At 48.4% G+C, this 22805-nt stretch overlaps 1 protein-coding gene across 2 annotated transcripts in view; it reads left to right on the forward strand.

The window, feature by feature from the left end:
• Nucleotides 1-22805, forward strand: part of DNAH6 (dynein axonemal heavy chain 6) — a 2458578-nt gene that overhangs the window by 536284 nt on the left and 1899489 nt on the right. For both annotated transcript variants that reach the window (XM_085636629.1, XM_085636630.1), the window contains exon 16: nucleotides 6041-6169. In XM_085636629.1, coding sequence (XP_085492755.1) covers nucleotides 6041-6169 — 129 coding nt within the window. The remainder of the gene's footprint in view (nucleotides 1-6040; nucleotides 6170-22805) is intronic.

A 22805-nucleotide genomic window follows, 5' to 3' on the forward strand; every position in this document is an offset into this window, starting at 1 on the left:
GATTTATCCTTTCTTTCCAACAGTACATCTCGTGGGGTCCACCATGCTCGTTTGATGGCTTTCTTTAATAGTTTTTTTGGATACCCTCTGGAGAGTAGGTTATTTTTCAAATTGTCAGCATGATGTAGGTATTCATCTTTAAAGGTGCAATTTCGGCGAATTCGTAAAAATTGGCCGTATGGCAGATTATCTCTTAGACTTCTTGGATGGTTACTCGAATAGTGCAAAGCCTTGTTCCTATCCGTTTTTTTCTTGTACAGTGTCGAAACCAGACAGCCGTTGTTGGGATAGATCTCCACGTCTAGAAAGGAAATCTTGCATTTGGAAAAATTCAGGCTGAATTTTATGTCTGGTGTTCTGTTATTTAGCCAATTGACAAACTCTTGGAGTTGGCTTTCATCCCCAGTCCACGTTAAGAAGACATCATCGATGTATCGGACCCAATTTGTGATATAGATTGTAAACGGGTTGTTATTATAGACAAATACTACCGTGCAAAAAATAAGAAAAATTTGCATAAATATTTTTTGATTAAAAACAGCCAATAAATGGTTAAAATGGATTTGATTTAATCTATTCATTTGACAAAATCTCCCCTAAAATTCAGTGCAGCACCGGCATCCCTTTTGTTCTATATAGAATTATGAGCAGCGTTAAACGTTGAAGAGGATGGATCCTCAATGCTGTTCCTGTCTTATGTTTCTGGGAGTGATTCTTGGGGACTCCTCCTGCATCCAAAATAGCTTTGGGTTACGTTCCATTGTCCTTTCTATTTTAGTCTCAAGGCTTTGTAGAAAGGAGGCCGTTAGTTTGCCATATCAATGTTTTTGGTGGTTAACTCGTTCGCCAGCGATCTTGCTCCGAGGGCAGTTGCTGGGGGAGACAGCTTTATCTCCCCTGAACCAGGAGAAATGTAATGATGGACTTGCACTCTTGTTACCTATGCTTTATCTGCTGTATTCCATTCATGTACGCCCCGAGTGCCAGGGCATGAACTTAATCTGTGGTTCACATTAACGGTGGGGGCTTTTGTGCAGATCCTTTCCTCACTCGGGCTCTTCCTGTTGGAGATCTCTGCTTGAGTCCACAAAGCCCCCGCGATAGGAGCAAACTGGAAGTGGTGCGTAATTAAGCCCTTGGGGGGTTCCTAATGTATGATTTTCTGTGAGGAAGGCTCCTGGGCGGACCTTCGCATAATCCGTGAGGTGGCAGAGGGCAGTGTGAATATCCCATTGAGTGCTTGCTTGGCTGTAGGATCTGAGCTGCTGTAAGACTTCTTTTTAGGGCCCATAGTGGTGGAGCAATTGCCTCTTTTTTTAATACAATGAGATTACAATTAGATTTTTTTTTCAGACCTGTGTTAAAGCTCAAAGTTCTTGGATGGTATCACTGGCGTTCAGGAGTGTTTGATTTAATGCTGGGCTCTTGGTGCTACCGACTTGGCACTAAACTCACAATATTGGTCTGTGGTCTTATCTGTGGACTGATAGCTGGGCTCACTGTGTTAAAGACTTGGTACTGGTATCTCAGTCCTTTCAATACTCTCAACCCCAGCAGGGCGCTGCATAGGTAGATCAAGCCCAACCTGCGACTGGGACCTGAGCAGACTTGAGGCTGGAGCGCTCTTTAGGAGTGACCTTGGACTCCTGATGGGATCTCAGCCATGTTAATTGAATGAGTGCACAGTGTCTAGTGACTGGGGGGCTTTTCTCATATTTGCCCACTAGAAATGTGGGGCGTGCGAGGAAGGGGTTGGCTAACGGCACCGGGATGCAGGGGGGGCAACGTCCACACCAGGGGGGGGGGACACGCGACACTACCACCTTTCCTTCCTTCCTTCCTTCACTTCACTGCACTTTGAGCTCCCCGCTGCTGCACCACACCAATTTGCACCGGCCAATCCAGGCTGTCAGGAAAATCTGAATTTGGCTTCCACAGGGAGGCAGATGTTGTCAGTGCTTGTGGCTGGGCATCTGGGTCGTGAAAAGACTCCTCTTGTGCGGCTAGTGTCCCCTCCTGGGCAGCTGCTGTCCAGCCGCTCACCAGCCGGGGGGGGGGGGGGCACTCACATGGCAGTTTCCCCCAGTTGCACGTCCTCCCTGCAAATCTGTGCAGTATTGAACCGCGGTATTAGTCTGTTGCTTGGAGCCTGGTGAGCAGTGCGGGTGCGTGTAATGTCAGTGATGAGCAGCCGAGTCCCTGAGCTGCCTCTGCACAGCCCTGGTCTGGAAGCTCAGTCGTTCGGTCTTTAGAGTCTCGAGCGCTCTGGCGTTGAACCGCTGCTGCACACCACCTGACACTTCGGCTTCAGCTAAGAGGGATAATTCATTCAACTAGGAGGAATGCTTTCTCTTCGTTCTGTACATATGCATGGATATAAGCAGTATTTGTATAGCACAAACTTAGCTGAAAGGCAGAGGAGCCCTGTACACGGTGAAAGTTACAATCAATGAGACACTGGAGGGGTATCTTGGGTATAAGAAAGGAGGACGACTTACTGCTTTGTGATGTGTTCTTTTTAGGCAGTGTGTCTTTAGCTCTTTTCTAATCTGGAGCAAAGGCGTAGCCAGTGTCTCATGGGCTCTATTGCAAGGAAGTAAATGCTCCCTCGCTGCCCCGTCCCCACCAGATCCTGTTTGAACTTTGAAATAAAGCAACAACCAGGGCCCCCACTGTCCCCCAAGCCTCTGGACCCAAGTGCCAATGAACCTGCTATACCAACAAAAGCTATGCTCCTGAACTGGAGCAGGGCCTGGGTGGAGACAGGGAAGTTTTTCCAATGCTGGTTGCGTAGATAAACACAGCCTGTTGCATTGTTTTTATTGTTTTTTTGCATTTCCTTGTCTCCAGTTAGATGGTGTTCTGGCTGCAGCAATGCTGACCACCTTCAGAGATAGTGAGCTTGTCAGTCAAAGTTGTACTATTTGTGACAACTTTGTCTTCTTCTAGCCCTCGGTGAGGCAGTGCTGCACCATGTAGGATGCCCCTAAGGGATTTTACTGTGGAGTCTGACAGGTAATGGTGCAGGGCATTGTAATCATCAAGATGCAAAAGTATGAGAGCTTGAACAGCAGTTCAGAAGTTGCTTTTCAGGCAGAACAATTTCACTTTCTTTAGTGGAAAGAGTTGGTAATGAGCCATCTTGGTTTTCTTACTGATTTGCTCTTTGAGGGTGAATCAAAGTAACCTGGGATTGGGAGAAAGTTGGGGCTCTAATCCATTTAGGTTCATATTGTCCAGACACTTTTGGTCTAGTTGTTGCTCTTTTTTCTCCAGCATTGGATCTTTCAAAGATTCACATGCTTGAATCATTCCCTGTCTTTGAGGTGGAAGTCCCACAGTAGCCTTAGAATAGCCATCTAAGTCCTGAAATAAGTTTGCTCTACAGCTCCCACAACCACCTCCATGCAGGCTACCTGCATACACTGACATCCTAAGATCTTATGCAGGAGCTAGAGAAGATCCTTCTTCCATGTGCAAATGAGCATGTCCTGCCCCGGAATGGACAAGGATTGCACCCTTTCAATTTTATGACACTATATTGAGGATCTGTTGTGCTTGAAATCTTCTCCACCAAACACTTCACTCCAGCAAGAAGGCATTGAAAATACTCCTCTTCTTGGTCTTGTTGCACACGAGCATCATGGGAGTTAGACGAGTTTGGGATACACCTTCATTCACTGTGTCTTGGCAGCTGTGCATGGTAACTGTGTGGTTGCGAACCTTTTCACCCAAACACCCCAAACCAGTCTCAGAATACAAGAAGATTTTGGATCTTACATGCGTTTTTAGACATTAGAAATTGATGTGCATTTTTTGCATGAGCACACACACATTTTGTGCACAATTTATGTCTGAGCAGAGAAGACCGTACCTACTGGAGAAGGTGCTCACAGGTTGTTATGCTAACAATTTTACCTTCAGATTGATGATTGAATGTCAGAATGAATAGACTGTGTCTGAATAAAGAGCTTTTTCTAGGAGAATTGCTAGAGGCATCAATGAGCCCTGTTCTCTAATATCTATGATTTATGTACAGGAGTGATACAAGTATCTTTGGCACTGTAGGAAAGATAGATTTATTTAGTTCTGGAGCAGTGATTCATCACAACCATCACAATGTGAACCAAGACTAGGGACCAGATGTACATAGGCCCAGATTTATTGAAAAGTCACACAACACAGCAAGGCAACTCGCTGTGCTGTGTGACTGAGAGGGAGTGGAATGCACCATATTTACCAAGGTATGACACATTCCTGCTCTCTCCTGCACTAACGCACTGTATGCCGCCTAGTGCCAACACAGGCACCCTTGCAGCCTTGTGCAAGGGTGCCTGCATTACAGGCAGGATTGGTTTTGCTCAGGAAGGTATCTCAGATGTGAAGGGGGTGCACAATGCAGCACACATAGAAAGAGGAAATAACGAAAAGAAATAACCAGTTTTCTCCTCGTTTCTCCTCTGTTGGGATGGTGTAGGATTTTGATGCATTCCTAAGCTAACTATTCTCAGTAAATCTGGGAATGCACCAAAGTCCATGGGTAGATGTGTGGGATCACCCATGTTCCACCCGTGGAACGCCTTCCCAAAGCAGAGTAACGCATGGCAGCGACTTGCACTGAATTGAGTTACTCTAAATTTACTAAGCCATTCAAAGCCATTCAAGGTGGTTTTGCGTGGCTTAGTAAACCTGACTTCAGGGCTAGAGATGCCTTGCATTGCCTTACGTGACCCTAGGGCAACACAAGCTCTACGTAAATCTGGGTCTTAATGATTTTATGATGATAAACAGTCCCAAATGTCTGCGACTTCAAAAACGTTTTCTACAATTTAGAAAGTCATCTGAAAATGTTTACCAACACTTAACATGGCTTTGCGACTCCATACCGAAGCGCCATTTGGAAGGGCATGTTTCTTGGGGAGTGGGCAATGGTCCCCGCAACCACTGCCAACTTTCCAACCAACTTAAAAAAAAATTTAACTTTTATTTTTAAACAGAGTACCATATCCTTTAAGGATAATGAGCTGCATTTAGAAAAAATGTTTGCTTCTCAAAAGATGATCACACACATAGTGGTTACTGACCCTAGCAGGCCACCATCCTTCTGATGGCCACCAATTACCCCTACATCAATAATAGTCATGAGGTAGGTTGAATTACGGCCCACTCCAATTTAAAATTCTAAAAACCCATCTATTAGTACATAAAGTATTCTATAAAATTCTTCACTGGTTGCAAAAATACTGGTTGTAAATTGAGACCAGTTTTTAGTACATTGGGTCATGTTTCTTTACCTTACCTTATCAAAGCTGTTCACGTCCTTTATCCCCTAAACATTTTGTAAGTTAATATCTGTTTGTTTAAGAATTTTCGCTTAGACTAAAAACCCTTCGTTGCACTGAGAAGGCATGTAGGTAGGCCCTCAAATTCCCCCATCATTTGTTTGTCATCCCCGTTTTAATTACTGTTTTTACTACTGATGTGTTTGGCTCATCATTTTGTCTGTTTCAATGTTTAATACTTCTCTTATCTACAATTTTTATCTATTTATTGGAAAGATTTTATGTAAACCAGTGATTGTGATATTTTTATAATTGTGTTAATGTTTGTGTCTTGTATGAATTATTCTTTTAATTCGAATAAAGACTATGATGATGATGATGATGATGTAAGTTAATATCTGTTTGTTTAAGAATTTTTTAAATCACATGCAATTTTAGTAGCTACAATGCTTTTGTAAGAAGTGCAATTTTGATTTGTATACATTGAAGCATGTAATGGGCACCGTAACATTTCTTATTGATTATATCCGATGCATTTTTTTGTAGTGAAAATAAAGGAGGATGTGTTCTTGCGTGAGGGGAAATAGCATTTGCATCGCTCATCATGGTCACTTTAAATGGTACATTTGTTTTTGTACTATCGTAGCTGTTTTACAGTATATGGTTTAGGTCATACTGGGTTTGGGTGTTTACTGTCACACAACAGTACAACAAGTTCATGTTTAATATACAATCATCTTTGTTCCTCTGTGATCAAGGACCCTCAGATTCTAGAGATCACTGCAGATGAAGCTAAAGTGAAACAACTTCTGCAAGATCTAGAAGTTGTTGTGGATGACCTACAAAAACGGGCATTCCAGTACAAAACATACCAGAAGAATTTCAAGGTAAGATGCATTCAGAAAGTATCTAAGTACATACAGCAACAACATGGTATGAAGAGTCCTCAGTCCCATTTATTTACTTTGGGCATTCGGTGCTTTGAGCTCTGCATAGGCATTTTTTTTTCAAAATGACCATAACTGTTACTCTGTTAAGGCAAAGTCTGTGACCTGGACAATAGCTTAGTTTTACAGAGTTCAGATAAGTGGAACAGGCGTTGCACATAAATAGGATTGCCCGTTTTTGGTTTCAACCGATGTCAACCGTTAAAAACAAAACGGCCCGAAATCTCCCATTGTAATGTAAATTGAAAAGTACTGAAGTCTTGTCACTAGATGTAGCATTGTCACACCCTTCAGGGGTATTGACACACACAGGAAATGCTTTGCTGTCCAATTCAGTGCTTGAAGATAGAAAATCTTGCCCACTCAATCTACACTGTAATCTGAAACATAAAATTAAAAGCTGTAGTGAATTCCTATTCAAATACAAATGAAATTCTGCCACAATGTAGCAGACACTGGAGAATCCATTAAAATGCATAAAAAGCAATTTGGTTCAAAGGAGCTAGTCATAAAAAGTAGAAAGAGGCTCATTCCTTCATTAATGTTCATAAGAAGATTTGTTACTGCTTAGAGTAAGCGAGGCAAAGGTTTTTGTTGCATGTGGACAGAGCAGTGCACAGTGAGGAGAGGAGAGTGTAAGCAAAGGAAGGTTTAGTGTGAGTCTAGGGCCTAAAACAGCTTGAACAAAAAAGAAAAAGGTTGATTTGATAGAGATTTCTAGTTGCAGATTCCTTTCAATTTCCCAGGCATCAGATTGGATCCGGAACCTTTTGCGTGAGCAGTACCCCCGTGCGTCGTCGGGTGGCTCTATTCACTTCCTTACAGCATCGTCTGCTTCGTTGGCATCAGAAGTGACACCTATATAGGCGCCACCCAGGAGTGCAGACATCATTTCTTTTCTTTCCGTGCCAGTTAGTGCTGATCTGGATAAGAGCTACCCCTCTGTCTCTTTTTGACAGACTTTTTTCAGCATTCAATCAGTCAATCGAAGTTTAAAAAGCGCAGCTACTCACCCGTTAGGGTCTCAAGGCGCTGGTGGGGCGGGGGGGGGGGGGTGTAGCATGTGCCGGTGAGGTGGATTAAAAAAGCCAAGTCTTCAGTTCCTTCATGAAGCTTGGGAGGGAGGTGGTTTGTCTGAATATGGATGGGTAGGGTGTTCCAGGCAGTGGCTGCAAGATAGGGGAAGGAGCGTCCTCCTGTTCTTGTTTTCCTGATGCGGGGTACTTCTGCGAGAGAGAGCTGGGCTAAGCATAGGGCCCTGTGGGGGTACGTGGAGGTTTAGTCGCTGGTTCAGGTAGGCTGGTCCGGTGTTGTGGAGGGCTTTGTGTGTGTGGGTGAGGATCTTGAAAGTGATTCTTTTATCTATGGGGAGCCAGTGCAGTATACATAGGTGTTGCGAAATGTGGCAGTGTCGGGGTAGGTCGAGGATCAGTCTGGCGGCGGCCTTCTGGATGTTTTGAAATTTGCGGGTGAGTTTTTTGTCGATTCCGGTGTAGAGTGTGTTGCCGTAGTCCAGTCTGCTGGTGATGAGGGCGTGTGTGATGGTCTTTCTATGTTCGAGGGGGATCCATTTGAAGGTCTTGCGTAGGAGGCGGAGGGTGCGGAAGCAGGTGGAGGTGACTGAGTTGATCTGATGGTTCATGCTGAGGTTGGGGTTCAGGATGATTCCGAGGTTGCGGGCTTGGTTGGCGGGCTGGGGCGGGTTTCCGAGGGTGGGAGGTCACCAGGAGTTGCTCCATGCATTGGGTTGAGGGCCCATGATGAGTACTTCAGTCTTGTCTGTGTTGAGTTGAAGGCAGCATTTTGTTGAATAATGTTTCGTGTGTGTCAAGAATGTCATCATCTAGAAAGGTAGGGTTTAAGCCGTGTGCTGACCTGCACCATGTGTACTTATGTTGTCTAGAGTGCAACTACGACTCAAAGTTGTGCTCGGAATATCAGGCCATGATGCAGAAAGCTTTGAGGGAGTGGTCCCTGAAGCTGCTTGTGGCCCGGCAGTCACTGCCATCAAGCACGGCTCCTTAGAGGTCTTGGTCCCGATCAAGGAGACGGTCGTGGGATGCTCCAGAAGCCTCAAGTCCTCTTAGTCGCACTCAAGTTCCTCTGGAAAATCGGTGAAGAGGCACAAGAAGAAGAAGTCTAGACGGACTTCGACTTCACCTCATCTCTCGAAGGTTGGCAAAACAAGTGAGGAACATTGAGGTACCAGGCACGGTTCTGTGGAGCCATTATCTGATAGAGACTTCTAGCTGCAGATTTGTTAACTTTGAATTTCCCAGGCATCAGGGTGGATCTGGAAACCTTACTGAGCAATACCAATTGCGTGTGCCGTCGGGTGGCTCCATTCGGCTCAAGGTTCAAAGCCGTGCGGAACCTGCCGCTGCATGATGTCGTTTACCGACCCCCCACCTCGTCTGTCTCTGGTGTCTCCAGCGCGACCACAATTCGAAGTCGTGCTCGGAATGTCGGACTATGGCTTCGAAGGCCTTGCTGGAGCAAGCTATGAATCTTCTTGCGGCCCAGCAGTCGACCCTGTCCAGAGAACTCTGCGAAGGTCCTGGTCCTGATTGAAGAAGAGGAGTTCACGTGACCGCTCCCGGAGCCCAAAGTCCTCTTCATCCCACTCAAGGTCTTCAGGACACTCATGGAAGAGGCACAAGAAGAAGAGGAAGTCCAAGCAGACTTCATCTAAGTCTCAGCTGTCGTCTGTCAACGAAAGAGGTAAGGAGCACTGATGCTCTAGGCACGGTTCTGCGAAGCCGGAGCCAGAGTTGACAAAGCGCATCCCTCCCTTTCTGGGAGCCGGAGCAACCCCTGCTCAAATTAAAGAATTTTACAAGGTCATGTGCAACGTGTTTGAGCGGGCCGATTCCTCTGATGAGCCCTCGGGTCCCGTGGGGTGGTAAGGGGTCCCATCGGATTCGCCAGTCGGTTCAAGCGCAGCGCCAGTGGGGCCTAGGGGATCCAATCAGGGTCACTACCGGTCGTGCCATTGTGACCTTCTCTGGCGTTGGACTCAAAGTCGCTGCCTTCGGTGACCACCGGCGGTGCCAGCCCCATCCTTCTCCCCGACAAGAGTCAGAACGGCGTTGCTCGACGCCGATGCTGAAGCCGATTGAACCCAGGGGTTCTATGTTGTCGCCTGAACACTTTGAGGATGTGTTAGGATTGGGAGGGCTCTATGGACCCTATGGAACACCAGGATGACTATGCAGAGCAGTTGGACTGGTATGGGGAACATAGGGAAGCCAGTGGACTGGATACTTCTCCAGATACTGGCATGCCTTCTCCGCCAACTGTAGCTACGGAGGAGGGAGCATCCTATGCCATGGTGGTTAAAAGGGTGGCCAAGGTACTTGAACTTGAGCTACCTTCCGTGCAGGTCAGGACTAATCTCCTGACAGAAGTGCTTCAGACTGGGGCTTCCACCTCCGAACCCCTTTTGGCCTTTAATGAAGCACCAACTGATGTCTTTATAGGCACGTGGTCCAAGCCTAGCACAGGGGCTCCTGCGAATAGGGCAATTGTACGCCGCAATTGCCCAGCTCTGGCTGACACCCCACCCCCGAAAGTTTGGTGGTACAGGCCTCTACATTCCAGGGTGCGTTCCTATCCGCCTCTCTGGATAGGGAACCCAAGAGGCTGGATTCACTTGGTGTAGGAAAGTAGGATATGCTTTCATGGTCACCTCCACTTTTTGCTAGTGTCATTCTGTTTTTTGACTAGTCTGACTGGGATCCTGCTAATCAGGACCCCAGTCACTGTAGTCTCTCACTAAATTGGGCTATGGTAAGTACTGTGGTGCCTTCCTAATTGTCTACTGGTGTACCCTTCTAAGTCCCTAGTATATGGTACTAAGGTACCCAGCGCATAGGTACACCAGGGGTCTCCCATGGCCTGCATCATGTATTATGCCACCCATGAGAGACCACTCAAACTGTGACTACAGGCCTGCCATTGCAGACTGTGTGAGTTGGCGCTAGCACAACTCACAACAAATATACGTTTCCTTATATCTGAGGTCACTGCACTTAAAACCTATAAGTCACCCCTAAGGAAGGCCTTTCAACTCAGAAGGCAGGGTGTTTGGTTAATAGTGTGAAGGGTACCCTGCAGGAGCAGGACACCCCCTACAAACCTAGGACTCGATTCTCCTAGCTTTGTAAGTGCAGTCAGCCATTTTATACATATAGTGGGCATCAAGTCGATTACGAGATGTCTAACTATATAGTGGCTGCACTGAAACCAGTCATGTTTGGTATCAAACATGTTGGAATCCTACACCAACACTGATTCCAGGGTTAGATGTAGGATCCGATGCCCTCGGGGGGCTCCCCTAGGTAGCCCCCTGTATTCCTGGTAGCAGCCTTTCAGGGTCTAACAGCAAGCTAGTGCTGCTGCCGATCACAGACACTAATCTGCCCTCCTGCTGCTGAGCCAGGCTTGAGCAGGGGAAGGTTAAAACAATAGGATTCTTGTCACACGGAGGTGTGACCACCTCCCAGACTGGATTTATTGTACTGGGCAGGGGTGGGGGCACTTACCAGTGCCACCAGACTGCTTTGAAGGGCAGATTTGGTGCTCTCCTGGCATACTCCAGTTAGAGCCAACGGCTCCCGCTCTGGTGCGAAATGTGGCAAAGGACATGGAAGTATTCCCCCTCTGTCCAGCCCCTCCTCTGGGAGAGACCCCTGAATCGTCCCAACCCTTTGCTTTAGGTACTTAAGGGCTTACCTGTTGGTGGCTCTTCAGATTCTTCGTGGGACAAGATTCAGATCTGAAACCACTTCATCTTTAACCGTCTGGGCAATTTGGACTTCACTTTGGGAAACAAGACTGCATCTGGAAGACTTGTGCTCCTCCTGGTCTCATCGTCCTGCCAGTCTTCTGCTTTGTCTGTGCCTGTGCTTCAATCATGTTATTTTCCAGGCCTGTGGGCATCAAAGACACCCAAAGGAATCTCCCTTGAAGTGAAGGACTCACTCCCCTGCATCTGCAGGCACTGCAACTAAGCTGAAAGATCTGCTTCTCCTTACATCTCACGAACTCTGAGAGGTTCAGCAACACAGGTGGTGGTTCTGCAACTCCCTTGGGCCTGCACTGTCTTCTCATTGAGTTTGAGGCCAGTATCCTTCATCGGAACTGCTGGAACAGCACCACTGTGCACTGCATTGACTTGCCATTAACAAGGCTTGTTGACTCTCTGCTCCAGAGATCTTTGGGCTCCAAGAAGCTCCAGCCTCTAGCATTTTCTGCTACCAAGATCTTTGTCCTCACTGCATCCTCTGCACCCTTGGTGAGCTGCTAAAGGTCCTCTTGCAACTCCTGTACCTTCGTACTGCGGGTCCTCTTGAGGGTCTTCTTTGGCTCCAGTGGGCTCCCCTTCTTGCTCGGGGCCTGCTCTGACTTTCCTGCACTTTGGTGAGTCCCTTGGACCTTGCTTGTCCCGACACTGCACCTTCTTCGCTTTCCTCATCTGTTGCTGATGCCAAGGTTTGTTGGTGACCCCGAAGAACACCGTACATTGATCCTGATCTTCCACAGCATTGCCTGGTCCTCACAGCTGCAGCGACCAGGTCACCGTCAACACTCCTGCATCTTTGTTTATTGGTTGTCATTGCTCTCCCGTGCCTCCTGGTCACTCCCAAGTGGCATAGACTCTGTCCCCTCTGCTTGAAGGTACTCTTCTTCAAGAATCCACCCTTGGATTCCACTGGACTCTTGCACCTTCTTCGCCAACGGCATCTTCACTGAAGTCCACCATTGTGGTCTACGGCAGTTTCCAACATCACTTTACACCTATTCACCCAGCTTCCCTGGTGTAGTTATCATTGTTCCTGGGATATCCATGGGTGCTGGTCCTGTGGGTGGCCGGCTTACCCATTTTCTGCAAGATTGGGAATCTCTAACTACAGACCTCTGGGTTCTGGATCTTGTAGAAAATGGGTACGCCCTTCCCTTTCGGGAATTCCCTCTAAATTACCCTCCTTGTCAAGGGGCTTGCTCGGAGGATCACCGTCTTCTCCCGCAGGAGGAAGTCCTGAAGTTGTTTCAAAAAGGTGCGATAGAGGTGGTTCCAGAGCAGGAGAGGGGTCAGGGATGCTACTCCCTGTATTTCCTGATTCCGAAAAAGGAGGGCAGATTGCGTCCGATATTGGACCTCAGAATCTTGAATCTTTTTCTAAAGCAAGAGAAGTTCAAGATGCTCACCCTTGCTCAGGTTCTTCAAGCGCTGAATCAGGAGGACTGGATGGTGTCGATTGATTTGCAGGATGCGTATTTCCACATCCCCATCCTGAAGTCGCACAGGAAGTATCTCCAGTTTACGGTAGGATCGCAACATTATCAGTTTGTGGTCCTTCCGTTTGGTCTTACTACTGCACCCCGAGTCTTCACGAAGGTGATGGCAGTGGTGGCAGCCCATCTCAGAAGGTCGGGGATCTCGGTTATCCCCTATCTGGACGACTGGCTGATAAAAGCGGAGTCGCCAGAGAAGGTGCTACATCATCTGCAGGATACAACTCAGCTGTTGTACAAATTGGGTTTCTCGTTAAACGTGCCCAAATCTCACCTGGTGCCCTCTCAGCGCAACCTGTTCATAGGTGCGGTGCTGGACACTACTGTGTGTCGAGCATTCCCTCCTCCTCAAAGGATTCTCGACATACAGGAAATGATTCCTTTGTTTTTCAATGGAGCGGTCGTTCCAGTTCTGAAAGTCCTTCGCCTGCTCGGTCTGTTTGCTTCCTGCATTCTGTTGGTCAACCATGCACGCTGACACATGAGGGCGCTCCAGTGGTGCCTCCGCAGGCAGTGGTATCAGCACAAGGGAGATCTCAGGGAGTCTGTGAGGATCTCCAGAGAGGTTGCGGCGGATCTGTCTTGGTGGAGCGTGGAGGGCAATCTGTCTCAAGGAAAGCCCTTTCATCTGCCTCCTTCGGTGGCCACAGTGATTACGGATGCATCCACTTTTGGGTGGGGTGCTCATCTGGGGGATCTGGAGATCAAGGGTCTTTGGTCTCCAGAGGAAAGGTTGCTTCACATCAACCTTCTGGAATTGCGGGCGATTCGTTTGGCACTCAAGGCCTTCCTCCCTTCCCTTCGCGGTCAGTCTGTTCAAGTCCTGACAGACAACACTACCGCGATGTGGTATGTCAACAAACAGGGAGGAGTGGGGTCTCTTTGTCTCTGCAGAGAGGCTCTGCGTCTATGGTCCTGGGCTCAGGACCATCAGATTTGTCTGATGGCAAATCATCTGGCCGGGGTTCTAAACGTACGTGTGGACAGTCTCAGTCGGCAGTTCTCCGCCGACCATGAATGGAGGCTCCATCCAGAGGTGGTTCGTCACGTCTTTCGGACGTGGGGAACTCCTCGGGTGGACCTGTTCGCCACTCACGAGAATGCTCACTGCCCGTCATTTGCAGTCTCCAGTATCCGATGCAGGGAGTGTTGGGGGACGCATTTCAGTTGAGTTGGGGCTCTCGACTTCCTTACGCGTTTCCTCCCATACCCTTGATTCCTCGGGTTCTGAGGAAGATTCGCCAAGACCTGGCCCAAGTCATATTGATCGCCCCGGATTGGCCAAGAAGGGTGTGGTACACAGATCTTCACCACCTTTCCTTGTGCCCTCCGCTCCGTCTCCCTCTGAGGGCAGACCTCCTCTCGCAGTCGGAGGGGCAGGTTCTACACCCCCACCTCCAGAGCTTACACCTTCATGCCTGGAGATTGAACGGGGCAACCTGAATTCTTTTTCTCTCCCGCCTGATGTGGTAGATGTAATTTTGTCTGCCAGACGTCATTCCACCAAATCTATATATTCCTATAGGTGGTCTAAATTTGTACTTTGGTGTGGAGAGAAGTCAATTGATCCTTTGAAGGCTCGTCTATCTAACATTCTACAGTTTGCCCTTCTCTTGCTCAGCAAGGATTTGCTCTGGCTACTGTGAAAGGATACTTATCGGCTTTGTCGGCTTTCCTTTGCTTGCCGGATCAGCCGTCATTATTCAAATCACCTATTGTTCTTCGTTTTCTTAAGGGCCTCACAAACAGGTTTCCTCCTACTCCCTTTATTGTGCCTCAATGGGACTTAAACCTTGTCTTGACTTATCTTATGGGTTCTCCCTTCGAGCCCTTACATAAGTGTCCCTTGAGATTGTTGTCTTTTAAGATGGTTTTTCTCACTGCGATCACCTCGGCAAAGAGGGTAAGTGAGCTTCAAGCTCTAAGTTCAAAACCCCCGTTCTTGACCATTCATGCTGAAAGAATGGTACTCAGGACCAGGGCTGTATTTCTGCCTAAGGTGGTAACTCCCTTCCATCTGGGGCAGTCCATAACCCTTCCTTCCTTCTATCCTCCCCCTCACCCTTCCAAGGAGGAGGAGAGACTTCACCGCTTGGACCCTAAGAGGGCAGTGAGCTTCTATCTGGACAGGACTAAAGACTTCAGAGTTGATGACCAGCTCTTCGTGGGCTTTGTTGGCTGCAGGAAAGGTTGAGCCGTGCACAAGCGCACCCTTTCCAAATGGATTGTCTTGTGCATCAAGATATGCTACTCCCTGGCTGGTAAGGAACCTCCAGAGGGTTTAAGGGCTCAATCCACTAGAGCAAAGTCTTCCACTTCTGCTTTGACTAGGGGTGTTCCTGTGGAGGACATTTGTAGGGCGGCAACTTGGGCCTCCCTTCACACCTTCGCAAAACATTATTGCTTGGACACCGAGGTGAGGAGAGACGGACACTTTGCTCGTTCCGTCCTTCAGGACTTTCTGGTATAGAAGGGTGGACACCCTCCTCCGGGAGTGGGACTGCTGTGGGAATCTATTCACAAGGTGAGGAATCCACTGGCAGATGTATCCATCAGAAGAACAAGTTACTTACCTTCGGTAACGCCTTTTGTGGTGGATACAGTATCTGCCTGTGGATTCCTCACTGACCCACCCGCCTCCCCGTTGTCCACCCTTGTATACCTTAAGTATATGATGGTGTTTCAAAATGTGTTTTGTTACTGTCAAAGGCATGGTGTTATTTCTTTTGCCTTTCTACTTATTCTCCACACTGTGTGTGTTGCTTTATATATTATGTACTGTGTATACTGTGTATATATTGCTGTCAGTCCGTCCGTGTGCCTCGAAGGCACGGAAAAAAAGGGCGGAACTGACGTCATCACGCCGACGAGGTCTTCTTATGGAGCCGGTGACGTCAGCGGAGTCGCGAGCGGAGCCGTGTCTCTGTGACGTCGTCTTCGACCCTATCGGCGTGGACTGCTACAAAAGTTTCCGAACGTTGCTGGCGCAGGGGATATTCACAAGGTGAGGAATCCACAGGCACATACTGTATCCACCAGAAAAAGCGTTACCGAAGGTAAGTAACTTGTTCTTTATGCACATGAGTTTGTGGATTAGGGGCCTCCACAGAAGTTTGAACTTTTTGGCACTGTTGGTTAGGTTGTGAGTTATCCGCTTATTTGCTAGGCGATGCCACACACAAGTAAACTAGTTTGCAATAGAGGGAGGCGCTGGTTGCTTCCACATAAGTGCTTTAAGTTGTCACACTGCCAAGAGTAGATGACCAATGAGTGTCCAGTCTGCATGGGTCATTGCGGCCAAATTAGAAGGGCAGATGCCTAGGAAAATCGTAGGGTATGAGCAAGGGAGAGAAAAGCCTAAAATGCTTTTTAATATGTCCCAGTATCTCCTTCCAGTATGTAGCAATCACTCTACAGGACCACTAAATATGACAGAAGGTCCCCTCACCCTCTACGCAGCGCCAACATAAGGGGGAGACATCCAAATAACTGGTAGACAGGCAAGTGAGAGTATATTACCATTACAACATCCATTTATATTCAATCTTATGTAGAGAGAGACTATGATAGGTTTTGGGTACGTCCCGCCACAACGTCTCCCACTGTTTGGGTATTATTTCTTCTGGAACTGTGTTGTGCCATCTGGATTGATACTTATGAGTGCAAATCGGGGCTGAATGTTGTAGCACCTGATTGGTATTGGATATTAGTCCTCGTGTACCATCAAAGGTTTCCACAAGCTTCTCAAAGAGGGCGTTGGGATGGGTAGCCACTGGGTAAACCTCAGGATGCCGCGCCCAGTGCTGCAGCTAGTGGTATTGGAGTCGCGTGGTGACTTGAAGTTTAAATTCCACCCTGCATTCGTCTAACGTCTTCATAACACCTCTGACTCTGAAGAGGTTCTGCAGCATCCGGCAATCCCCTTCACTCCAACTTCTAATAGAAGGGGGTGCTAGTTCAGAGGGAAGGCTGTGTGGTGGGCAAAAGGGGTATGAGGGAATGGGAAAGTAGTCAGTACTATCTTTAGGGCGACCTTGTCCCTAATCTCCAACACTTTCCATCATGGTGTGGCAACACACGCACTGCATGGTCGGGCATATTTATGCAGCCAAGCGAGGTGCCACAGGGGCCTACACGCCACTGCGTGGTCCATGTGGAATCCGTGCTTCTCCCTTTCCCGTACTGCCCATTCAGAATCATTTTGTGTGTGGGCTCCCCAGTAATATTCTAGGAGTTTGGGGCAGGCCAAACTACCCCTATTGCGTGGCAATATCAGCAAGGAGTGGGCTACTAAGGGTGGTTTCCCATTCCATAAAAAAGTGTGAATGTCCCTTTGTAGACGAAGGATATCGTCATGCGGGATTGACGTGGGTAGTGTCTGAAATTAATAGAGGACTCTCTGGAGTACGTTCATTTTTATGACATTCATATGCCTCAGCCAGGAGATGTAAAGGGGATTCCACCTCTGAAAATCAGCCAGGATGGAGCGGCGGAGGGAAAGCCAGTTGGCTGGAGACCAGGAAGTGAGTGTGGGAGTGATATTAAGGCATAATATTTTTTGGAGTCCAAAGACCACTGGAAAGGCACTAGGTTCTGTAAGGTTCTTACATCTCTGGCCAGTATAGTAAAACTGAGCACCGACGACTTGGCCATATTAATCTTGAAACCAGAGATAGCCTCAAAGGCCTGTAGGCACTCCACAACGCTGGGCAGGGATATCTCAGGTTTGCGTCAGCGTGAGCAGGAGGTCGTCCGCAAACAGGCTTATCTTTTGCCTTTGGCCACTAAAAGGTATGCCTTTTACCGTGTCCGTATTGCAGATTTTGATAGCAAGTGGTTCAACCTCCAGGGCGAACAGTAAGGGCGACAGCAGGCACCCCTGCTGCGTACCCCGGTGAAGAGATCTAGATCTTGTGGTTCGCCCATTAACGTGGATACAGGCCACCAGCGCCATGTATGGGACCATAATTCTGGTGATGAGGCCCTGTCCGAGCCCTGTTTTATTCAGCACTGCATGGAGATATGACCAGTACACCCTGCCCAAGGTCTTCTCTGCATCAAGCATGCCGGGATATCAAAACATTGTGATTTTTCCACTAAGTGTGGTATGCGGCGAACATTGTCTGCCCCCTGCCGCTGGCAAAAGAAATGCACTTGATCAGGACTGATAAGGCCTGGTAGGTATGGTTCCAGTCGAGCAGCTAGTATTTTATTGAAGAGTTTATCATCTGTATTAAGTAAGGCTATGGGGCGATAAGAGGAGCACAGGGTTTTAGTATGAGAGATATTTCGGCAGCTGCCATTGTGGGTGTAAGGCCCGTGTCCTGTGTGAAGGAGTTGAAAAGTCACAGGAGATGCTTCTGAAAGTGGGGCAGAAAGAGCCGGTAGAAAAGGACCGGGAGTCCATCAGGACCAGGTGTTTTGCCGAAAGGAAGGGCCCAGACTGCAGTGCATAGTTCTTCAGCAGGGATCGGTTCATCTAAAAGGGAAGTGTGTTGCGGGTGTAGGGGTCCCATTCCAACTCAGCGAGATATGAGTGAAGCTGTGTGGGGGGAGGGGTCTTCCTGGGAGTATAACTGTTGGTAGTAAACCTGAAAGGCCTCCAATTTATCCCTTTCCGCAGTAGCCCATTCCAGGTCCCCCGTCTGGATCTTAGCAATATGTGTCTTGGCCCGTGTATGACACAGCTTGCGGGCTAGAAGCCTGCCCACCTTGTCCTCCCCTCATAATATCGCTGTTGGAGAGCCAGGAGTGCTCCTTCCACCTTTTCTGTCCGGTGTGCGCGCAATTGACCATGTAAAATAGCTAGCTGTTGCTTGTTCTGACGGGAGGGAGCAGTTTTGTCGAGGTGTTCCAGCTGCTTAATATCTGCCGACAGCTTTGACTCTACAAACCTCGCCTCCCGCCCCCTCGCAATTGCATGGACGTAGTCGTGCCCCTTATAGCTTTAAACCCATCCCAGAGTGTGTGGAGGGAGGATTTGGGGAGCTTGTTAGGTGTAAAGTGGTCTGTGATTCCTTTACATATCTCCTCCACATTCACAGAATTGCGTAGAAGATGTGGGGCAGACGCCAGCGTGGTGTGTCCCCAGGTTGTGTCCCATTAGCAGCCCATCTGAGCTCTAAATGTGCATGATCTGAGATGGAGATGTCGGAGAGAGCTCCGCCTTACTTAGGCAAGGGAGGAGAGAAGGAATGGTGAAAGCGTAATCTATGCGGGAGTAGGAACCGTAGGCATGTGACTAAAAGAAGTAATCTCATGTGTCAGGATGCTTATAGCACCATGCGTCTACAAGGTCACAGTCCTCTATATTCCTCTTGAAGCGCAAAGACATAACCCCAGTGTTCTGAAAGTTTGTTCCGCTTAGATCTAGTGAAGGGTCCCACACCAGATTAAATTCCCCACAAACTATGATGTCACCCTCCACCCACTCTAATCACTCTCGCAGGATACGCCTAATGTATGCATCCTGTAAAGTATTTGGTATTAAGTGTCGTCCGTTTGCGCTGTCCCCAGAGAAGGTGTAATAGCAAATAGCGACCCTCCTTATTGTGGACCTCTGTCACCAAGATGTATAAAAGTTTGCCTTTGGGAATGCCCACCCCCAGTGTTTTGGAAGTCGTGTATGCCCAGTGTCATTTAGGGTATTTCGGATGTGCCATACTGTTAGACCTGACTTTTTCAGCGGCTTTTTGGCCTCCTGTTACTGACATGTTTTTGTTTTATGGCTCTGGGCACTTTACTACTGCAGATCAGTGCTAAAGTGCATATGCTCTCCCTGTAACTTGTTGTTATGGATTGGTTTTTCCATCATTGGCTGATTTGATTTACTAGGCAGTCCCTAGTACAGTGCACTGTGTGGACCCAGGGTCTGTAAATCAAATGCTGCTGGTGGGCTTACAGTACTGATTGTGCCACCCACATAAGCAGCCTGTAAATATAAATCTGGCCTGCCATTGTAGAGTCTGTGTGCAGTCTAGTACTGCCATGTCGACTTGGCAAGTGCACCCATGTGCCAGGTCCTAACCTTCCCTTTTCTTACATGTCAGTCACCCCTAAGGTAGGCAAAGGTACCCCAGTGTGCAGTATATGTGAAAAGGTAGGACATGCCCTGGTGTGTGTGGCATGTCCTAATAGTGAATTGCTGCTAATTTTGTTTTTCACTATTGCAAGGCTACCTGTTCACATAGGATAGAATGTGGAGATTGTTTATAACATTTTATAAACATAACTACCCCTGGGAACAAGGTAGGAAAATAAAGTTTGATATGCCTGAACTCAGAATGCTAAAATGCATCTTTTAGTGCGGGTGATTTTTATATTCTGTGTTTGAAAATACCACTTTTAGAAAGTAGGCATTTTCTTGCTTGGCCATCCAATGTGCCTCTGCAAGGTTTGTGTTTAGCTTGTCTGGCTTTGGAGTGAAACAGGGGCTGGGGAGGAGCAGTAGCTCCAGAGAGCCTGATGTGTCAGGGCTGGGCTGAATAGACCTGGGTTGCAATTAGAGTAGGGAGAGGAGATTTCCTCTCACCTGAATGGGCCTGGTTTGCCAAGGACAATGCTGTCTCGACCTCCTGCCAGGCAGATGCTCCAGAGAGGACAGTACCGGTTTGGACTGAGCACAGGGCTTCTCTGCCACCAGAGATCAATGGATTTTGTAGTATAAAAATTAGGCCCCTGACCCCAGAACTTTAGATCATTTCTGGGAATCAAGAGGTTCCTTGGCGAAGGAGAAGAGCCGGAGCAGCTGAGGAGGAATACTTCCCCAGTGCTGTTTACTGTCTGGCGTTGGCCTGCAGTGGCTATTTGCTGCCAAGGAAAGGAGAAAAGGACTTTGCTGTTTGCTGTGTCCCCTGCTTGATGAAGATCACCAACGGCTTGAAACTGAGCTTGCCTCCTGTTCTGAAGTCTCAGGGACACAAAGATTTCACCCCCAGCTCCCCTGAACTTCCTTGTTGGGATTTCTGACCTGCAGAGAGGTACCTTCTGCTGTTTTGGACTTCTAGAGACTGTTTTCCGCTGGGAGCTGGAAAAGTAACAAAATGCGAGAAGGGAGACGCATCCACACTTGTTACTGACGCATCACCGAGGAAATCGTCGCAGTGCCTGCCCGCGGCTCAAGGAATCGTCGCACACCGCTTCGAGTGCACCGATCTCCGAGATCACCACACCGATTTTGATGCAAGGCCTGCTGTGCGGCTGCAAGAGTTCACGCATCGTTCCGGATCGTCACATGACGCCGAGGTGCCAAGTTTTTCTCATCGTTGGGGGACCCAGTAAGAAACTGACGCATCACCTCCCTACACAGTAAAAAACCGACGCATCACCTCCTCTCCGGTGTGGAACTGAAGCATCACCTCTGCTGCGCTGCAGTGAGAACCGACACATCACCTCCCCCGGAGCAAGGAACCGACGCATCACCTCCCTTGAGTGTAAGGAACTGACGCATCACCTTCCCTGCGGCCCGTTTAGTTTGCTTGCGTGACGCATCCAAGGTACTTTGTGAGAAAAGTGTTGCATCTAAAAATTGCTTTGAACTGAACTATTTCTACCATCTGAAAGTAATCTTTTTTCTGTATTGTGGATTTTTGTTATTTGGTCTTGTTTTGGTTTAGATAAAGATTACTTATTTTTCTAAACTAGTGTGGTGTCCATTTGTAGTGTTTTCACTGTATTACTGTATGCTGAGATAAGCCTGTCTGCTCGTGCCAATCTACCAAGGGGGTGAGCAGGGGATTATTTTAGAAGTGCATCCCTCTTACCCTGACTAGAAGCAAGGGTCCCTATTTGGACAAAGGTACCTACCTCTGCCAACTAGAGACCCCCATTTTTAACACATATGATGGCGGTCAGCTCCCATCAAATGGGTCTCCTGAAGCAGGAGGACATCCGGTCATGCTGCAGAACATAGCACCAGATTTGTTTACATTTGTTTGGAGAGCTTAAGACCCGCACATTCAGGGATATCAGTTTGAGGTCGCCCAGAGTAAGTGTAAAGTCGGGAAGTGCGCATTAAGTGTTGCATATGAAAGGAGGCAAATAAGTGTAGAAGTGCTGCCTGCTTGACAAGGGGTGAGTGACTCAACTCCACTCTGCCTAATCCCCAGCGATGTAGGTAGCAGAAGTGTACCCAGGAGCCAAATGTGCCGAAGACCTGTCAAAAGGGCTGGGAAAGGGATAGTTAGCAATGCGGAAGCCGGATCCCACACTCACCCACCGAGGCCGGCTGGAGCAGCTATACCATCCCTCATGCCCCACATAACCTGCAAGAAAACACACATCAGAACAAATGGTGACAACAGACCAACAGGGTCCAATTGTGACTTCTTCATCTTGCGGAGGTTGGCACTTAAGCTCTTCAAACCCGCTGGGGGAGTTCATGACACTGTTCTGGTTTGCCTGAGGGCCCCTCACCCGAGCCGCCCAGGTGGAGTCCAACAAGAGTCTGCACCCCTGCAAGTGTAGCAATAGTGCCAGGCAATTTATAAGCTATACTGGATTGCTGAGCATGGGGCTGGTCGTCTAATTTAATCAACAACATCCAGGGCCCCCCCCATCATGTACAGCACTCCCCAGTTGTGGGTAACAATGCCGGTAAATCTCTAGGGTTTCACTGCATCGTGTTGTTCACCGCCTTCAGACCCCGGGCTTTTCCACATGCTTCGGACCATCCAGGTCCTCAGCTGCTGGCACCACTGCCCCTACCTCGTGTCCCTTCAGGTAGGCCGCCTGGCTCGTCCCAGGCCGCAGTCTCCCGGGCAGCCCTGCAAAGCCCTAAGCAGTGAAGAGGCATGTCCACTCGTCAATCCCAAGGGAGTAGGGAGCCGTCCATCTCCAGAGGGCCCAGATGACGATCTCGCTGACAGCAGCAGGGTGTCCTGGGTCCCAGCCGCCCCTTGGTTTTGCCTCCGATCTGGTCCATGCTCTGGGACGCTTGACCCGCTATCTTCACTGCACTCACTGTAGAAGGCACGGCGTTGCAGTTGCTGATGTAGGCCCACAGCAGGGATCCGCATTGGCCTCAGCAAAGCTCCACGCAGCAGGTAGGTTGCCCACTCTCTGGTGGCAAGGCCCTCATCTCTGAGGGGCGGGGAGTGCGATCCCAGGCAGGGGAAAGGGCAGCCAGCTACCTGGCTCGCTACAGGTTGGGTCGATCCACAACGCCGTCGGCACCGACGGGCGCTACATCAATCAGCTTCAGGGACCCCCTCTTGGCAAATCACAAGGGGAGCCCCTGCCAATAAGCCCAGATTGGGGCGGGCTCACCCCAGCACCTCCG

This window comes from Triturus cristatus, chromosome 2_1 (genome assembly GCF_964204655.1).
Source record: "Triturus cristatus chromosome 2_1, aTriCri1.1, whole genome shotgun sequence".
Taxonomy (NCBI): domain Eukaryota; kingdom Metazoa; phylum Chordata; class Amphibia; order Caudata; family Salamandridae; genus Triturus; species Triturus cristatus.